This window comes from Phocoena phocoena, chromosome 1 (assembly GCF_963924675.1).
Source record: "Phocoena phocoena chromosome 1, mPhoPho1.1, whole genome shotgun sequence".
NCBI classification, from domain to species: Eukaryota; Metazoa; Chordata; class Mammalia; order Artiodactyla; family Phocoenidae; genus Phocoena; species Phocoena phocoena.
This window is the reverse complement of record NC_089219.1, coordinates 107,663,104-107,683,419: the sequence shown is the minus strand read 5'-3', so window position 1 is coordinate 107,683,419 and position 20,316 is coordinate 107,663,104. Positions and strand designations below refer to the sequence as shown.

Below are 20,316 nucleotides of genomic sequence, written 5' to 3'. Positions count from 1 at the left end.
TCCTCCTCCTGTGGCCCAGAGCCTTGCTCTTGCAATGGGGTGAAAGGAGGGGCAGGATGGGTGGAAACGGAAGCGCTTCAGGAGGGAGAGATCTGACATGGCAGCAGGAATCCTCTCTCTGTCGGGCATCCCTACTCTGTTCTGACTGGAACTTCAGCGTCCTAGAAATCACTTTTCTATCTGTTTCCAATGTACTAGGTCAGCTCTCAGGCCTGGCTTCTCTGATTTTTAATTGTTTGAAGTCTTCCTTATCTTGTCTCACCTCACCACTCTTACTAATTCTTCAGCTCTTGGAAAAGTCATTTCTCCAGGAAGCCATTCTTAATTCTTCCCACCCCATTCCCTACCACCAAGACACTGTGTTATATTCTCCCTTATCATGCTATTCTTCCCTAGTAGATCATTCATCATGTGTTTCTGTAGAAACATGTTCTCCCTGATATGAGAGGCAAAGTATAGGTCTGTCTTGTCCACAGATTTATCTTCAATGCCCAGAACTTGGCAAGCTCTTCAAATATTTAAATGAAAGTAGACTTGGATTTTCTTAAAATTTTTAGGTAATGTATTTGGAACTAATTTCTTTTGGTCAGGGGACAAAGGGGAATTTGGTTTTGGAGCTATTGAAATGGAAGCATCTCTGTCCAGTACCTAGCCGAATACATGGGTCTGAAATTCACGTGAAAGGTCATCTTTGGGGAGAAGTAGATTTGGAAGTCACTAGCAAGTCCTGGAAGGTGGCTTCCTATACCCCGAATGTTGCTACCTGAACAGTCTGGATTTGGTGTGACAGAAGAATAGAGGTATAGGAGATGGAGGACAGATTTCTCACCCCAGTTAGATTTTCTGTCTTGTGGATTTACCCATTTGTTTTTCATCACAGAAATGGCCTCCACCTTCAACCCCCGAGAATGCAAGCTGTCTAAACAGGAAGGGCAAAGCTATGGCTTCTCCCTGCGAATTGAGAAGGACACTGATGGCCACCTGGTCCGGGTGGTTGAGAAGGGTAGCCCAGCAGAGAAGGCAGGTCTCCAGGATGGAGACAGAGTTCTTAGGATCAATGGTGTCTTTGTGGACAAGAAAGAGCATACGCAGGTAAATGGGACATTTGGGGTTCTTCTGCTTCTAGGATCTCTTCAGCTCCCGCATCTCTGCTGATTCTAGTTTTGGGGGTCAGTGGAGCCTTCCTGGCTGCCACTGGCAAGGCAGGACACCTTTACAGCTATATTCTGCCGGCTAATCAAGTCTCCCATAATTAACCAAGAACTGTAAAAATTATTCCTAGGTTTGAATAGTGTCAGGTCTAATATGCATTGCATATTTACTACATGAAAGGAACTATACTAGGCAATTTCATATTCATTATTTTGTTGAATCCCCACCACAACTCATGAGGTTCATATTACTATTCCATAGATGAGGAAGTGGGGGCTCAGTCACCTTAGCTTGCTAATGTGTTCATGTAGTGAACATGGGGGAGGGTCTGACCTTACCCCAATTCTGTCTGCCGCTAAGTGGCTGCTCTTTTCACTGTACTATGCTGTCTCCATAGACCCAGGAGGACCTGTTGTGCTCTAGGGCAGCATTTGTCCCTGGAAAGAACCAGTCCTAGTAAAAGTCCCCTGGGCTAGGGCTTCCCTGGTGGCGCAGTGGTTGAGTGTCCGCCTGCCGATGCAGGGGACGCGGGTTCGTGCCCCGGTCCGGGAAGATCCCACATGCCGCCGAGCGGCTGGGCCCATGAGCCATGGCCGCTGAGCCTGTGCTCCACAACGGGAGAGGCCACAACAGTGAGAGGCCCGCTACAGCAAAAAAACACAAACAAACAAAAAAAACAAAAGTCCCCTGGGCTAGGGTTGGGCTATTACAGTAGTGCTAGAGGCCCAGCCTAATCTGTATCTGGATCTCAGGAGGAGCCTGGGCAGAGACAGCTGGGGCACAATCGGCTAACTATTCGGGCGTCAGGGGTCAGCTAGTAGAATCTCCAGGGCCAGATAATGAGCCAGATGGTGAGCCCTCCCCCGGCCCCCACCCCGGTGGTTGATAGAGGGTTATTGTTAAAGTTAACCTTTTTCTTTCTTTCTCCTAGGTTGTGGATCTGGTCAGAAAAAGTGGGAATTCAGTGATTTTACTGGTCCTGGATGGGGATTCTTATGAGAAAGCTATGAAAAAACAAGTAGATTTGAAAGAGTTGGGTCAAAGTCAGGAGTCGAGTTTGAATGATAAGAAGCTGCCCTCTGTGATGAATGGAGGGGCACAGACTTGGACACAGCCACGGCTCTGCTACCTGGTGAAGGAGGGGAGTAGCTATGGCTTCTCTCTGAAAACTGTCCAAGGTGAGCTTGAGGGTGGGGCAGGGACAGACAGCTTTCCAGAAGGAAGATACTGTTAATGACTCCTTTGACTAATTTTCAGTTACTACGGAGATCCAACAGCAGCCTCTCTCTCCCTTTCCCTCCCTGGCCTTTCCCTTGCTTTGCACAGTTGTGCAAAGACAGCAGCACTGTGTGGGGGACACTGGGCACTCCGGTCCCCCAGTGTTTGTCAGTCTGAGCCTTTGAGGCCAGAGGGTTAGAGGGTTGATGCTTCTTCGTGGGTAAAGACGGAGGGGAGAATGGAGAAAAAGAGGCAAGAGAAGGGAGGTTCTCCACGATAGCCACTCTTGAATTAGAATGATATCTCTTTTCATCTCTCAGAATGCCCAGGTAGTCACTTATTCAAAAAATTCTTGAGTACCTATTTATGTATTAGTCACTCTTACAGTTAGGTGCTGAGGACACTGCAAAAATCCCCACCCTCCTGTGGCATTTAAATCGTACCCTCAGCTGTGGCCAAGCTCTGACGTGACTTCCTGACCTCTAGCTGAGAGGTACAGTGATTTGAGAAATCCCAACCATCAGAAAACACTAGAAGTTCTGTTTCCAGAATTTCAGAGCTGCAGGCTGACCCAAGCTCAGTTGACCATGGTTTTCTAACGATTCCACTGGCATTGAGGTTGGAACCATAGCTGTGTTAGCCTTTTGGTTCCACCTCTAAGGTTGCTCCTTCCCTGTTCTTTCTGGTATTAGAGAGGTACTGATAGTGGGTCATAACTTGGTAAGTGCTAAACAGCAGACCAATAGTAAACACAAAATAGTTTCCAAGGCTTATTTAACCTGTAGCAAGAGAAATAAACTAGCTATAAGAGGTATTTCTCAAGTTTGTCAGTTATTAAAACACAGTGATGTAGGTGATCAAGGGAAGCTTGGCATTTCTCAGAGGTTGGTTATCAGTAAAATGGTAAAAAAAAAAAAAAAGAAAGAAAGAAAGAAAAAGAAATTGTAATTCAGACTCTACTCATTTGGCCTTTGTGTAACGTCCACGGTGAATGGTTTAGGTTAGCATTATGAAGAAAATTTTTTCTTCATGACAAATACATATAGCAAGGTAACAGGAGAAATGTTAAGTATTTAAGGAAGCAGAGTTTAAATTACTGTTATTCTTTGCAAATTGTTTATGTAGTCATTATGAAGCTACCCTTTGCCTAGGCTGATATATTAATACCTTGAAAGAACTGACAGCATTTCTTTAAGAAGCACCTAAATCATACCACCTACTAATACACAATGACTGTGTGGATGTTTTCCTCTCCTCCTGTGCCTCTGTCCTCTTTAGCCTGCGTCAGTGAGATTTATTCACTCCACTGGATGTGGTGGTTGGTGATAACATTAATTAAAGAGGACAGAAGGGAGCAGACGACTTCTAATTCTACAAATGCAAAGAAAGGGAGTATGACGCAGGGATGCAGTGTGGGCATGATTTGGTACTTTCTGGTTCAAGAAGCCAGTGCCGCCTGAGATTGCTTCTTTGCATTTAGTTGGGCTCAGAAATCCTATTCAAATCAACAAAAGCCAACTGAGTAATGGCTCTGTCAAGCTTTGCGCTATGAGCTCTAATTATCATTCTAAATCAGAAGCCAAAGTCTATTTGAGTTAGCCCTAAAATTTGAAGCTCTAATATTGTATTATTGGGAGAAAACCCTTTGCTGTTGGACTTTCCGTGTAATGGAGTTGTGACACTTGTTCACCTGTTACCCTCTTTCAGGTAAAAAGGGAGTGTGCATGATTGATATAAAACCTCAAGGTGTGGCTATGAAAGCCGGAGTCCTGGCTGATGATCACTTGATTGAAGTGAATGGAGAGAATGTAGAGGATGCCACCCATGAGGAGGTGGTTGAAAAGGTACATCCCAAAGGAGTACTTTTCTTACCGTATCTTTTACTCTGCTCTCATTGGAAGTGACAGGAAGACAGGAATGGTAGTTTATGATGGGAGGACTATAATAATGGGAAGCTAACCCTTTGTATTAAGAGCAAACAGACTCACTAGTGGTATAAAGTGTTAATATAGGGTTTTGGAAAAAGGCCTTTGCTAGTTTCATGTTGTCTTGAAGACAAGTGTTCTAAAGAACAATTAACTTTATCTTTTGAATCTTATTTGTAATTGATTGGAATTAATTCCAATTTAGAGGGGGTTGGAATCCCCCTCTAAATTTATAATAAAGTGAATGTTGAGCCAATGTTACTAAAATGTTTTTATACAAGCTGGAAGAGAACCAGTGTGGTGATGAATATTGAGCTACACATGGGGAGTATTTGAAGACCTGTTATATCCCAAATCTTATGTCTAGCATGGTTCCATGACACATGGAAAACACTCAGAGGATTTTTAAAAATAAATTTATTTACTTATAAAATTTAAAAATAAATTTATTTATTTATTTTTGGCTGCGTTGAGTCTTCGTTGCTGCACGTGGGCTTTCCCTAGTTGTGGCGACTGGGGGCTACTCTTCGTTGTGGTGTGCAGTGGCTTCTCTTGTTGCAGAGCACTGGCTCTAGGCACGCGGGCTCAGTAGTTGCGGCTTGTGGGCTCTACAGCACAGGCTCAGTAGTTGTGGCACACGGGCTTAGCTGCTCCGCAGCATGTGGTATCTTCCCGGACCAGGGCTCGAACCCGTGTCCCCTGCAATGGCAGGCAGATGCCTAACCACTGCACCACCAGGGAAGTCCGTCAGAAGTTTTCCTTTGGGGTCATATAGAACCTTGAAAATTGACCAACTTTATCTTCTCTTGGTAGAAGGATCTTTCAAAGTAGACCTTTACTTTCTTTTTCAAACTCCTTTCCTAGTCTTCACCTATATACCTTTCTGGGTACACAGCTCTCACTTGGGTTCAGTTAGCATCTGTGTGGGTGAGGTCATACTTAAGAAGGCAGAAAACAACAACTGTATGAGGGAAGACACATAATACCAGTGAGGTGGTAGAAAACAGTATTACAGCTTAAACTCAGGCCTCACATCTCATATTTCCTATTGAATCTATAGACTGTGTGCCTTGATACAGAAACTTTCCTATTTCCCAGCATCATTCTTGGAGATTGATGTTGGTCCTTCCTCACCTGCGTATGTTGTTGCAGGTGAAGAAGTCCGGAAGCCGCGTCATGTTCCTGCTGGTGGACAAGGAAACTGACAAGCACCATAGTGAGCAGAAGATCAAATTCAAGAGAGAAACAGCCAGTTTGAAACTGCTACCCCACCATCCCCGGGTTGTGGAGATGAAGAAGGGAAGCAATGGCTATGGTTTCTATCTGAGGGCAGGCCCAGAACAGAAAGGTAAGGCACTAGAAGAGCAGAAAACCTGGTAGTGTAACCATCCAATTCCTCATCCTAGTCTGACTCCAGAGTTCCTTTAGGCCCCCAGCCCCCCATCAGATTCATGAAGGAAGTAGTAAGAAACTAGGAAGCGTAGCTGGGTCGGTTTAACTCCGTGCATATGGGGGCCTGATGATGGGCATCCCTAGGATTCCACAGCAGAATTACAAGGCAGAATTTTGGATCTGGGCAGTAGTATGCTGGTAAATTGGCTCTCTGGACAAAAAAAAAAGCCCTAATTTGTAGCATGTGTTGTTTTTTGTGGTGTAAATACTCCCACCATGTCTGATTTCAAGCCACCAACATGCTGTCACAGAATGCAAAGTTGAGAAGTGTTTTCATGAGCTGGTGTGAGGCAGCTCCAACACACCCCTAGGTCTGAGGCAGAGGGTGGGTTGGGATCTGGGACTTGAAGAGAACCAGGAGTCTTTCTGGTTCCTTGTAATTCAATAAGGAAAGAACTAAGGTCCTCCTACAGAAGCTGAATACATTAAAAAAAATGTAGGTTCAGGCCATGTGAACTGTTATTCACCCAGAAGTTGCTATTTTCTTTTAATCATATATTTATATTAATTTATGAAATACTAATTTGGTTCATATAATGTAAAAACCTCCTCAGGGCCCTTGAGAATCTCAAGTGAATCAGACAAGAATTCTTCAGTCAAGAAGCCTCTTGTTTAGTAGAGGAGATAAGACATGTGTGTCCATAACTGAAGGTAGATGGTGAGAAGCACCTTAATACAGGGCAGATAAAATACTGTGGAGATTCAATGTTGGAGCAAGTTTTTCTCACTAAAAATGAACTGGGAGGCCTCTTAGTAAAGGCAGCACTTGAGCTCAGGCTTCGTAGTATGAATAGAATTTGGGCAAGTTGACGGAGTGGGGACAGGAAGGCCAGTCCACGAAGACAGGATTGTGTGAATAAAGCAGGAAAACACAGGCACAGTTTTACTGGCATCTAACGTGTAGCACAGAAAACCAAGTTAGAAAGCTTGGTCGGCGAGAAATGTTGGACCTTTAGTGCGTGTTGAGGAGTTTGGACTTGTTTCTATAGTCAGTGGGGAGTTAAATGTTTTTTGAACAGTGTGAGAGAGAAGAAAAATTAAGCCTACAGTGTCTCGGGAGCTTTACACATCTCAATTACTCCTGATAATTCTGCAAGAATTGCTGAAATTGAGGACTTGAAGAAGATAGGATAATTTCTGTAAGGTCAAACAGTTAGTTGTGGTACAGCTAGGATCAAATTCAGGTCTGTTTAGTTCCAAAGCCCATGTTCACGCTGTTGCCCTGGGGAGTGACTCGGTCAGACATTGCATCAGGATGAATCTGGAGGCAGGTCTGCATTGGAGAAGGGGAGCATTAAGGACAGGGAGAGAAACTGGTAAGGTGCTGTGGCAGTTTAGGTAGAATTTCAGGTAGAGGATCTAGGACTCGAGAAGAGGAGATGTATAAAAATATTAAGGTAGCACTGAAGGACTTGGCTGATTAGACATGGGGAGTGGATGCTGAGGAAGAATCAGTTGCGAAGTGTCAGTGCCTGGGGAGATGGTGCTCCCACTAACAGGTGACCAAGATGAGGGAGACGGGCCAAGATGATTTTTGGTTTGAATACATTACATACATTGGAGGAATCTATGGGATATCCAGTTGGAGATGCCAAGCAGCTAGCTGGAAAAGTGAAACTGGAGCTTGTTAAAACTCAATGAAGGACAAAAAAAAGTGTGAGTGATCTGGAGGCATCTGGTGAAGATAGTTTAAGTCACGAGAATAAGGCTAAAGACACATCCTTGTGGCGTCCACACACAAACGTGTTCACAACTGAATTTGCCCAACTGCTACGAAAGTGCCAGCATGGGTTTCCTAGGGTCTGAATTCTTTGGTTTTGTTCATCATTCTTCCCTTCCCCCTTTTTTCTTTACGGCAACTTCTACATAAGATGTACAGATACAAGTATGCACACTGACTTCCTGGGACTTTGCTGACCCTTCTTACTGCTGAGCATGCTATTTTGTTAAGATTGAATCCCAAACACTTTTAGTAACAACATTCTTTAAAACCCTTTCATTATTAATGGCTGGGTTTGTTCTTGGAATGAGTTCTGACCAAAGAATGAGGCTGGATAGGATGTGTATTGTATAGACATCCTAGGGTGCCAGTGGGAAGGACAGGAGTTGTACTCAGCATGCCTTTTATATCTATTTTATAAGGGCTTTAGGTTCCAGCAGAAATACCCCAGGTTGTTTTTTAGTGGTCTTTCTGATAATTTTATTAAATTTTTTTTTTGGTGGGGGTGAGTAGGTCAAATCGTTAAGGACATAGATTCCGGAAGTCCAGCAGAGAAGGCTGGCTTGAAGAACAATGACCTGGTGGTTGCTGTCAACGGCGAGTCTGTGGAGTCCCTCGATCATGACAGTGTGGTGGAAATGATTAAAAAGGGTGGAGACCAGACTTCACTGTTGGTGGTGGACAAAGAGACGGAAAACATATATAAAATGGTAAGTAATACAAGGCCGCATATTCATGAATTAAGGTTGGGTCCATTCAGTCATGCCCTCAAACTTTGGCTAAGTTACCACTTTGATCTTCATACTGGAAGGGGCATAAAATCATCATAAAGGCTGCATTGAAGCTCAAATTGGTAGAGATAAGAGAATGCCAAGTGATTGGTACATGAGTTTTAAGTCCCTAGATTCAAGATTTTGAAAGAATTTGCAAATATAACTGCAGAATCTCTCTTGGTGACCTAGGAAAAACCTAGGAACAATAGCCTGGAAATAAGCAGACGTAGCCCTAACTTTCCCAAATAGGGAATAATTGGATTTTAAACTATAGACCAATACATTCTATCAATCCCGTGTAAAAGCCGAGAAAGGATTATTAAACAGTTTATAAGCCCTTAGCAAGGGAGTAGAAACACAGATTCACCAAGACCAACTGGTGTCGAACTAACCTTATTTCCTCTGATCACAACAGCTATTATCTGCACATTTTAAGGTTTTTATAACAGTTTTGTCACAAGAACTGAAGTTCACTCTAGCTTAGCAGACATTTGGGGGCCTCCTAAGGCACCATCTGCCTTGCTGGGTGTTGGTCACAAAAATGAACAAAGATGAACTTGTTCTATGTGATATGCAATAATAGAAGCATCCAAAGGTGTATAAGTGATATAGAGGGAAGAATATTATGAGAGGTGGTGGTAGTACTAGCCTCCTTTTTAGATGAAAAAAATGGAACTTAGACTAAGTGATGATTGGCGAAAGTCACACAGCTTAGCAGACTGAAGCCGGTGTGTGAATGCAGGTTTTATTATGCCATAATCCCTCCCAGCACAACATTTTGATTAGATACTTCAAGACACTTGTCTTGATGCCACTCTGCCCCTATCCAAAAAATGCAACTTAAGGTTACATTAATTGACACTTAGCTTCTGGAGATGGTAGTATTACTGTACTGAGTTGGTCAGACTATACCTGAAATTACCAGTAATGTAATCTTGGGTAAGTTACCCTCCCTGTGCCTGTTTCTTTCGTTGTAAAATGGGCATAGCTACAGTGAAGGGTGGCTATGAGTGTTAAATGAGTTAATATTTGGAGCATTCAGAATAATGCCTGGCACATATAAATGTTTGTTAAATCAATATTGTATCCAGTTCTGAGAACCTCACTTTAAGGCCAGTGTCAAGAAAGGTAACCAGGGCAGAGGTTTCGTAAGACCCTATGTGAATATTTAGCTTGAATAAGCATAGACTTTGGGGAAGAAAGAACATCTTCAAGAATTTGAAAGGTTAAATGGCAACTATATAAGGTGATGGATGTGTTAATTTAACTGGATTGTGGTAACCATTTCACAATGTATATGTCTAGCAAATCATCATGTGTACACCTTGAATATATACAATTTGTCAATTATAATTCATTAAAGCTGGGAAAATGTATGAAGCAAAAATTGACAAAATTGAAAAGAGAAGTACAGTTCTACAATAATACTTGGAGACTTCAATATCCCACTCTCAATACTGGATAGAATAACCAGACAGAAGTAAGGAACTAGAGGACTTGAACAACACAAACCAGCTAGATCTAACAGACATACACTCTATCCAACAACAGAATACACATTCTTCTCAAGTGCACAAGGGATATTCTCCAGAATAGACAATATGTTAGGCCACAAATTAAGTCACAATCGCCAAAAGATGTAATCAACCCAAGTGTCCACTGACAGATGAATGGATTTAAAAAATGTTATCTATCTATCTAATCTAGCTAATGAATTTGGAAGGCTATTATGTGCAGGAAGCAGACTTATTTTTGAGGTGTTCTATGGGGCACAGCTTGACCAAATAGAGAAGGCACAGGGAGCTAGCTTTTGGCTTAAGGACAACTGAAGCTGCCAGGAACAAGCTCTGCAGAGCAGGGAGCTCCCAGTTGGTGGAAAAAATCAAGCAGAAGTCAGGTCACTGCTGTAGCTGTTGTAAAGGGAATTCTGGCATCAAGTCCTTGTCAATGCCTCCTAAACTTATGACAGCATGACTGAACTATAATTTTAATGTTTTGGTTAATATGAGAGAAATTGGACCTAAAAAGATGCTTGTTGCCATCTTCTTCCTCCGTCTTCACTACCGCCTCCACCCCAAAGTAAGTTCCATAGATGGGTAGGTGGGAGGTGGTTGGATCTTTGATATATATCAGTGAATAAAACAAACACCTAAAACAGTTCCTGGAACATATTAGACACCCAAATATTTGAGTGAAGGAGTAAAAACTCATTAAGTGTTTAATGTTACTGTCCTCTGCCTCAAGATTAGCTGCTACTGTCAGATACAGTTGATTTGCTTGTTTGGGTAGTGACATCAGTGGTAATTTTGCATGTGATGAGTCACTTTGACAATTTTCCACATTCTATTTTATTTTTTAAATTTATCTTTGGCTGCACTGGGTCTTTGTTGCTGTGCACGGGCTTTCTATAGCTGCGGCGAGCGGGGGCTACTCTTCATTGTGGTGCGCAGGCTTCTCATTGCGGTGGCTTCTCTTGTTGCAGAGCACGGGCTCTAAGCACATGGGCTTCAGTAGTTGTGGCTTGCGGGCTCTAGAAGGCAGGCTCTGTAGTTGTGGCGCATGGGCTTAGTTGTTCCACGGCATGTGGGATCTTCCTGGACCAGGGATTGAACCTATGTCCCCTGCATTGGCAGGCGGATTCTTTTTTTTACATCTTTATTGGAGTATAATTGCTTTACAATGGTGTGTTAGTTTCTGCTTTATAACAAAGTGAATCAGTTATACATATACATGTTCCCATATCTCTTCCCTCTTGTGTCTCCCTCCCTCCCACCCTCCCTATCCCACCCCTCTAGGTGGTCACAAAGCACGAAGCTGATCTCCCTGTGCTATGCAGCTGCTTCCCACTAGCTGTCTGTTTTACGTTTGGTAGTGTATATATGTCCATGTCACTCTCTCACTTTGTTACAGCTTACCCTTCCCCCTCCCCATATCCTCAAGTCCATTCTCTAGTAGGTCTGTGTCTTTATTCCTGTCTTACCCCTAGGTTCTTCATGACATTTTTTTCCTTAAATTCCATATATGTGTTAGCATACGGTATTTGTCTTTCTCTTTCTGATTTACTTCACTCTGTATGACAGACTCTATGTCCATCCACCTCATTACACATAGCTCAATTTCGTTTCTTTTTATGGCTGAGTAATATTCCATTGTATATATGTGCCACATCTTCTTTATCCATTCATCCGATGATGGACACTTAGGTTGCTTCCATCTCCTGGCTATTGTAAATAGAGCTGCAATGAACATTTTGGTACATGACTCTTTTTGAATTATGGTTTTCTCAGGGTATATGCCCAGTAGTGGGATTGCTGGGTCATATGGTAGTTTTATTTGGCAGGTGGATTCTTAACCACTGTGCCACCAGGGTAGTCCCAATTTTCCACATTCTTTTAAATTATAAATTTATTTACTTATTTTTATTTTTGGTTGCATTGGGTCTTCATTGCTGCACGTGGGCTTTCTCTAGTTGTGGCCAGCAGGGATACTCTTTGCTGTCGGGCATGGGCTTCTCATTGCGGTGGCTTCTCTTGTTGCAGAGCACGGGCTCTAGGCACGTGGGCTTCAGTAGTCGTGGCACAAGGGCTCAGTAGTTGTGGCGCATGGGCTTAGTTGCTCCGCAGCATGTGGGATCTTCCTGGACCAGAGCTTGAACCCGTGTCCCCTGAATTGGCAGGCAGATTCTTAACCACTGTGCCACCAGGGAAGCCTCCAATTTCCCACATTTTAAAGAGAAAGAAATGTGGGAAGATTTGCAAGTATATCATTGAAAGGTCTGAAGTTAGCTGAATTAGGTAACTAGCAGGTTCTGTGCTGGTGCTTCTCTTGGTAAGAAAGGAAGATGTGATCTTGGGGTTAGTAAGACAGGTGATACCAGGACCCCAAATCCAGTTTTATCCATGTTGTTGAACAGTATGATTTGGGGCAGAGCACATGTACTCACCTTCAGTTGCTTGATTTTCTACTCATTGCCTAACAAATGTCCTGGATGCTTGTGGGCAATAATTTAACTACTGATCCAAGATCTTACTATACCCAAATATACCCTTTTAATTCTCTCAACTAAAACCCACACTCAGCTAAACTCTTCATTCTGTAACACAAACCAGTCATATGTTTCCTATTCTCTGCCTCTTTTATATTTGAGACCATCACTGCCTTCTTCACATGGATGGTCTGGGAGTTGAGATGGATTAGAAGTATTTAAAGATAGCGAGGAGTCTGGCTTAACAGAAGTGTCAGCTAATTGTTACAATAATAAATAGTAAAATAAATTGAGTACAGCAGATACAGGACTGGAGGGGGAGGGGGAGAAGCAAGTAGCAAATGGTTGGAATTGGCTTTTGTTACCATATGTGATCACATGATTGCCAACCTCCTCTACCGGCTCCCTCAGTTAATTACTGCGTGTAATTCAAATAGTGGTAAAAATAATGTCTCATGTTTCACTTTCTCTAATGTGTTTAAGGAGCTCTGAAGAGTTCTGAAGACCATCTTATTGAAGGGGAAGGGCCAGGTGAACCTGCTCTGCATGAGGTACTGGGCAAGTCACTCAATGTCTATAATCTCCTAACAGGGAGATTGCCTATGGTTTGTTCAGTGACTCGCTCACTATCATGGAATCAGAATAAACTGGCAGTTCTGTTAGACTTATTTTTGGATCCTTGTACAACATTCTATACTGCTTCTATTTTATATATATTTACATTTATTTACACGTGTTTGCACTCATTACTCTATAACCAAGCTCAATCTTCCTTTATACCTTTTCTGTTTGGGGTAGTAGAGAAATTTTACAGCCCACAGCCAGATGTATCTGGAAGAGGAGTGGAACATGGAGGATACCTTATAAATTAAACCAGCACATTTAATAAAGTGTAACTTCCCATACTTACAATTAATGGGTTTTTTCCCCCTTTATTTTCAAAAGGCTGGCTTTTCTCCATTACTCTACTATCAAAATCAAGAACTGCCTAATGGGTCTGTCAAGGAGGCTCCAGTTCCTACTCCTGCCCCTCTGGAGGTCTCAAGCCCAGATACTACAGAGGAAGTAGCAGATCATAAGCCTAAACTCTGCAGGCTGGTCAAAGGTGAAGATGGCTATGGCTTTCACTTAAATGCGATTCGGGGTCAGCCAGGCTCATTCGTCAAAGAGGTATGGTGATCTGGTTCCGGCAGCCCAACAAACAGTCACAATTAGGAGAGTCCCAGTTTCTCCCACTCACTGATGGCTCAGTAAAAAGGTTACATTGAAGGCTTACACTGAGGGTCTCACGTGGGTTCAAATAAATGCTGTTATGGTCTTGTACCCTTTAAGATAGGTACTAGTACATCCTAAGCTCACATCTTTCATTTCTTAAACATCTGTTCCACCGAATTGTCTCTATAGATACTTTCAAATCAAATACTGTAAACAGAGTGAGTTGACATGACTGTGGTGACCGTCACTAATGATTCTGGGAGTGATACTTGTTTGCTTCTGTGCATTTGGCATAATGCCCCTACCCTGCAGGGACTGACAGTGAGGAGGCTATCTCTACAGCTCTCAAGTTGGGAACAAAGAAGGCAGACCTATGAAATCTAATGCCTTCAACCCAGAAGACATATGATAGTCAACCACTGTGACACTACTCATTTGAGCACAGAAGTTGTAGCTTTCATAAGGAGAAAAGCAATAGAGCACCATTCTCAACTTCTCTACCTCAAGGAGAAATAATAACATGATTAAGGATAAATTCTCAATGTCCTCATCTCTCCTCTGAAGAATAGCTAGTCTAACATTCTGTTATCTGTGTTTGGAAGTGATAACTCAGAACCTCTGCCCACAGGTACAGAAGGGTGGCCCTGCTGACCTGGCTGGGCTAGAGGATGAGGATGTCATCATTGAAGTGAATGGAGTGAACGTACTGGATGAGCCCTATGAGAAGGTGGTGGACAGAATCCAGAGCAGTGGCAAGAATGTCATACTCTTAGTCTGTGAAAAGAAGGCCTATGATTATTTCCAGGCTAAGAAAATCCCTATCGTTTCCTCCATGGCTAATCCACTGGATGACACCCCTGATCCTGAAGAAGGAACGCCGGAGGAAGCAGAGCAAGACTCGCACACGGCAAAAGAACGAGTGAGTGGTGATGCATTTCTTTTACTGATCTAACTAACCAGAGTCTGGTAAAGTCCTTAATAAGTGCACCATGTGTCTATGTTTACCACAGATTTCCTAAAATACTAGAAAATGTCAGTGTAAAGAGAACTAGCAAATTTATTTATCGTGGCAGAGAGGAGACGGTATAAGAACAGCGAACATCTTATTTTTCATAGCATGGAGTTGATGGTAACTTATCAAAATTACAATGGGAACCACCAGAAGAAACTGAATCAGACTATTTATGTACAAATTCTGGATCTACCATTTATCAGCCTTGGGTAAATGGATTTATTCTCCGTGCCTCAGTTTCCCCACCTATAAAACAAGGATAATTTGTCAGATTGTTATCAGGATTATATTAATTAAGACTGTTAAAGTGCTTTGAGCAGTGCCTGCTTCATGGTAAGCATGAAAATGAATGGTGGTGGTTAGTGACAGCATTGTTTTTAAAATAATTGGCAGATATTCAAGTTTTATTACTGGGGAAGAGTAAGCATTATTCCATATGTATTTGGATTAGATAAATTCCTTGGTAAGTCTCAATTTCTTTTCACAGGTGAACTTGAGATCCAAAGGTAAACTGACCTAAGTTCATAAAGAAAATGTATGGCAAAGCCAAGACTCTAAAAGTTTTATATTCTGTTACATTATTTCTATTGATTGATTGGTAATATAAAAAACAGATACTCATTTTTTTGGGTTTTTTTTTTTTTTTTTGTGGTACGTGGCCACTTGCGGAGCACAGGCTCCAGACGCGCAGGCTTAGCGGCCGTGGCTCACGGGCCCAGCCGCTCTGCGGCATGTGGGAATCTTCCCGGACCGGGGCACGAACCCGTGTCCCCTGCATCGGCAGGCGGACTCTCAACCACTGCACCACCAGGGAAGCCCAACAAATACTCATTTTTAATGAATACATGCTGTCTTAGCCTGTTTGGGCTGCTAAACAAAATAGCATAGACAGGTTGGCTTATAAACAACAAACATTTATTTCTCACAGTTCTCGAGGCTGGGAAGTCCAAGATTACAGCACTGACAGATTCAGTGTCTGGTGAAGGACTTCTTCCAGGTTGCAGACTGCTGACTTTGGCCACGCCTTCACATGGAAGAAGGGGGTGCGGAGTTCCGGGAGGCCTCTTTTATGAGGGCACTAATCTCAATCATGAGAGATCTGCCCTCATGACCTAATCACCTCCCAAAGGCCCTACCTCCTAATAACATCACCCTGGGGAACAGGATTTCAACTTACCCATTTTAGGGAGATACAGACTTGCAGACCATAGCATACATGATAGCCATGGACTTTGTATTCTAGGTGTCTTTAAAAAATTCTATAATAACTCTATAGGAAGTCATTATAGTACTATATGGACATTAAGAAGTATGTTAGTGTCAAACAGCAAACTGGAAACAAAGCCAAGTATAGAATTTAGGTCACCTGGCTTCTAGTGAGTGACTCTACTCCCTGATTTAAGTCATGCAACTCTAGAATAGATCATCCATCTCCTGATGTTCACACTCTTACCACTTACAGATCCTTTGTTTTCTTTTGAACAGGCCCACAGTACAGCCTCTCATTCTTCTTCCAATTCTGAAGATACAGAGATGTGATGAGAACAAGCAATAGCTTTGGCTGATAGCTGTTTCTGGGTATTTAATAGGAATCCTTTCCTAGGGAATGAGCTACCACCGGTTTACTGTCTCTGTTAGAGAAGAACTCCTCTGGAAACCAGTTTGTCAATGTGTGATTGTCTTCTGTTGTCATGTTTTAGGGGCGGCTACTGCAGATAGCTTATTTATGGTCAACTTAGGAAAAGTTAAGGCAGGAGCCAGATACTTTTCATTTGATTTCTTTCAAGCTTCAACTTAACTACATTTCTCTGTATGCTGTTATCTCTTCTGTAGGTTCCTAGAGCACCAAAGATGATTTATAAATTTGTATGTGTGAGAACTGCTAATTAAAGTACCTGAGCAGATAAGCCTATTAAAATTATCCTTTGTAAGAATGTTGTTGTTGCTAAAATAAATGCCATTAAAAATGCCTTTTGAGTATGCTTAAATTTTGCCTGTTAGCTGATGTAACCTTAATAGTGCTTTTGTTTTTGGTAAACTTTTTATGCTTTAACCTTCATGTTGCCTCTAGAAACCCAAAACACAATAAAACTCAGAATAAGATCTTAGTAATAAAAAGAGACTTCCTGGTAATAAAATTCAGGATTTTCTTAAATTGCATATCTGAGTGTTCTACAAATTTTCCAACAGCTTCCTTTTACAGATGAAGAAATTGAGTCGTAGGATAGGAAAGTGACTTATTCCAGTTAACAGTTATTCATTGTTTTACCCCACAGCACGAGGGGCAGATGAAAAGAAAAAATGAGATATCATCACTGACTTGAATTTAGAGTAATTCACTTTTAAATAATAAGTTGAAAGGAAATCAAGAAAAATGACATACTTTGAAGTCTCTCTTGGTAGACTCTAGTTCAGTTGCATAACACTCCTTCCCCAGGACAGATAACCTCTTGGTTATTTTAAGGGGACAGGGTCCGGGGAGGAAGGGTGGGATGCCAATTCATATTAGATCACACAAGCATAACTTTTTAACCAAACTATCCTTGATAAAATGATGCTAAGTCCAAAGTGTTAACAATCTCTGATTTTAATGAGAGTCAACCTCAAGGGAACGTTATAACCTTCTCCATGTGATCCTTGACTTGAACAGAATCTCATGTGTTTGGCCCAGCTACCTTAGATCTCTCTTAGCCCAGAATTCCAGTGTATTTTCTCCCCTTAGTTTCTTGGCTCTGGCCAGTCCCACCACCCAGCATACTGCACCAGCCTCAAACCCAAACAGGGTGCTCTTGGCTGAGTACTAGCTTGGGTTACTTCTCTCTCTCATTTCTGTGATCACGAGTAGCTGATGCTACTCATGATTACAGTATCATCTGAGGAGGCAGGTGTAAGCTGGAGGTAGAATATGCTACCACAACATTTTTTTTTGTTTAAAAAATGTTAGGCCCCGGTCCCCTCCATTTTTTTCCCTCTTATATCCAAATTCTGACACCACTGGCCTGTAGCAGTCTATAATAGGCATGAGTTCAAGGTGTCATATGCTTCTCTGGTGCCTGTTTGTGGGCCAAATAGAGGAAGAGTATGCTGGAGAGAGCACTGACCAGGAAGATGACATCAAACCAACGGTGATAGAAGTTGAACTGTAGCTCTCCAAGGACCTCGGTGACTATGGTGCGGTACTCCAGAGGCATGCTCATTCGGATCAGAAGCACGGAGGAGACGAAGTACATGCCCTGCAAGTCAGATTAATCGAGAAGTCCCTCTGAATGTAGTGACAGACAAGTCCCAGGACATTGTTAAAATATTTAAAAGTATAGAGCACATTTCTGGCATTTTACAGCTGTGCACATAAAGCTAGTTCATTAAACTTACCATTATCTGTGCTAATAGCAGGACAATGACATTGGAGGACTTACTGCTGGATATGGCATAAAAGAACTGTCAAGAAAGGGAGGAGAGATGAATTTATATAGTACTGCTAGATTCCTGTGTCAAAAACATTAAGTACTACAGTTAACATTTAATTGAAAATGTCTCTTCCATGCCACAATCCTGTATAGAACCATTCATATGATTAAGGCTATAAATAAGATATTGACATAGACTGCCCCAAAAGGATCCAGTTATACTTTTCCCATATGGGTAAGTTGGTGGTTTTAGGTATTATAACATGAAAGGATTCCACCTTATCAGAAACTATGTGATACATATGACTTTAACATCATTATAAATCATTAAAACAAATTACTCCAGGCCACTCCAAGCCCTTGAAATTGTTACTAGGCTCCTGAGCTCTTCCTAAAATTGTGCTAGATGCTTGGTGATCCCTTCTTCCCTCCCAACCTCTTCTCTCCTTTCATTCAAACAATTCTTGGATTTTGAAATCCTTACCTCTTCTGACAGAGAGGATTTACCTTCCAGCTCCATGAAGCCTTCTTATGCTGATCAGAAAACAGCTGAACATTCTGCTTCTCCTACTTCCATATCCTCCTTACAAGCAACTCTCACAGTTATTCTTCTACCCTCAAATACTATCTCATTTATTCATTCCAAATACCTGCTCAGCACCTACCATGTGCCACGTTCTGTTCTAGATGCTGGTGACATATCAGTGAATGAAACAGACTGTGACCTCATTCTCAACACATAGAAACAGACTATGACCTTTGGTAACTAACTGTACTTATCTGATTGGTGTATGATGTAAATACATCATCATCAACTCATGTATTAGTTTAACTTTTTCTTTTACTCTGTCGTATGTCTTTTTAATATTTGCAACTGTTGTTTAAGATCTCAGAAGGCAGAAATGTTAATTAGGTAAAATCATCTCACAGTGCCACATGTAATTAAATTAGTACTTTTAAACTCTGTGATACAACCTACCTTGGTAAGAGTGATCAGCAGTCCTCTGATAGATGTGACAATGATTATTCCAACCAGAATGAAGGAAATGTGTTGGGACCAGAACTTCACCTGTCAACACAATAGGAAGGAAAAATATTTGTTAATTCTCTGTTCAGAGCGATGGGACAGCTAAGAAGATGCATTCTTATCACTTATGTAGCTGTGAGAGGGAACTTCATTAGCAAGTAAGTGGCAGCGAAAACATGTACAGGAAGACTGCAGTGGATATCTTAACTAGCAGACTTAAAACTTAAGGACAGAAGAAAGCAAGTGCAATGAAGTGATGAAAATAACTCTAATAACCAGAAGAAACACAAAGCTAATAACACAGCTTCAAGTGAAAAGCATGAATCAAAAGGAAACCGAATAGCAGGCTGATAATTTTAATATCTGAATGACAGTTCTCTGATCACCCAAAACTATAAGAAACTTTTCTTCTTATAATAAGAGAATATGTAGACATTCTCAGCTATAGTCTAGGAAATAGCTGACCTTCATCTGAATCACATGATGATACTTTCTTCTCCTCTTGGATTGCTTCAGAGTGAGAGGCAGCTGTGATACCCTGTGCTTGATTCAGGGCTGAAAAGCATCTGAGGGGGAGCTGCATTGCTAACATCTAAGAGATGTTATTCAGAATTATGAAATGTGAAGTACGTATATAGATGAGTTATAGATGGAATACATATACACACACAGCAGCTAGCCTCAAAGCACTGATAAGGGCATTTCTAAAAACTCACCCCAGTACAAAAGTGTAAAAGAGGAAAACACGTGTGAATAAAGAGTGAAGCATACTTTACCGTATAATTTATACACTACTTGAAGGAAAGATGGCATGCTCCTTCACATGAAAAAGGATACACTATTGATCTATCATCAAAAAAATGTGTGCTTTGAGCTGTTTCTCAAGGACTGGCGCTCAATTTGCTCTGGTGTATTTTCATTTTATCCAGCTATGAGGGGCATGTCCAGCTGAGATGGCTGGCTGGGGGTAGCATGCAGTCTGTGGCCAGGATCATAGCACAGCTAAATGGCACTCATAGGGACTAAGAACATGACATTGATCTTATTATCAAAGTGCTAATCAGCTAGAATCACTGGCTATATATATACCTGGAAAAGATACTATTCTACAAATAAAGACATTAAACTTAAATTGGGACAAGAATGTGTTTAATAACAGTAGTATTATAAAACACGTAGAAAGATGATTAAAAAAACCTTTGTGCACAGGTGACAGTTAACACTTTTAGCTCAAAACCCACATGAATTAATTGATAGTTAATTTTTTATAGCAGAAATCATTTCAGTTCTAACACGAAAACACTAATTAGTATTTAATTTTCTACCAGAGGAATCAAAGGTGAGTTATGTTTGAAGATGTCATCAAGTATCACAGAAAGAAGTATTTGAATATTTGTTACGGAGAAGCTGGTGAGTGGTAGCTGCTAGAG

At 41.6% G+C, this 20,316-nt stretch overlaps 2 protein-coding genes across 5 annotated transcripts in view; one reads left to right on the top strand and one right to left on the bottom strand.

The window, feature by feature from the left end:
* The first annotated feature begins 882 nt into the window (after window positions 1–882).
* On the top strand, window positions 883–15,991 carry PDZK1 (PDZ domain containing 1). Of its 3 annotated transcripts, none has more exons than XM_065888450.1 (8): window positions 883–1,092; window positions 2,084–2,330; window positions 4,078–4,214; window positions 5,448–5,643; window positions 7,981–8,177; window positions 13,171–13,395; window positions 14,069–14,359; window positions 15,938–15,991. In XM_065888450.1, exons 1-8 carry the CDS (start codon window positions 883–885, stop codon window positions 15,989–15,991), a joined length of 1,557 nt encoding a protein of 518 aa, XP_065744522.1. The 3 variants fall into 3 exon arrangements, with proteins under 3 accessions (XP_065744522.1, XP_065744521.1, XP_065744523.1); XM_065888449.1 differs by having other exon boundaries at window positions 14,069–14,363; window positions 15,915–15,991; XM_065888451.1 differs by lacking the exons at window positions 4,078–4,214; window positions 5,448–5,643.
* A 1,030-nt stretch (window positions 15,992–17,021) lies between these two features.
* Window positions 17,022–20,316, bottom strand: part of GPR89A (G protein-coupled receptor 89A) — a 40,366-nt gene continuing 37,071 nt past the window's right edge. For both annotated transcript variants that reach the window (XM_065874333.1, XM_065874341.1), the window contains 3 exons: window positions 18,839–18,928; window positions 17,825–17,890; window positions 17,022–17,685 (listed from right to left, as the gene is read on the bottom strand). In XM_065874333.1, coding sequence (XP_065730405.1) covers window positions 17,479–17,685; window positions 17,825–17,890; window positions 18,839–18,928 — 363 coding nt within the window. In that variant the 3' untranslated portion in view covers window positions 17,022–17,478. The remainder of the gene's footprint in view (window positions 17,686–17,824; window positions 17,891–18,838; window positions 18,929–20,316) is intronic.

Excerpts from the sequence above, each read along its gene's own strand:
- PDZK1 (XM_065888449.1), top strand. The coding sequence starts at position 883 with ATGGCCTCCACCTTCAACCCCCGAGAATGCAAGCTGTCTAAACAGGAA. Across the intron at positions 5,644-7,980 it reads GGCAGGCCCAGAACAGAAAG|GTCAAATCGTTAAGGACATA; the intron begins GTAAGGCACTAG and ends GGGGGTGAGTAG. Across the intron at positions 13,396-14,068 it reads CAGGCTCATTCGTCAAAGAG|GTACAGAAGGGTGGCCCTGC; the intron begins GTATGGTGATCT and ends CTCTGCCCACAG.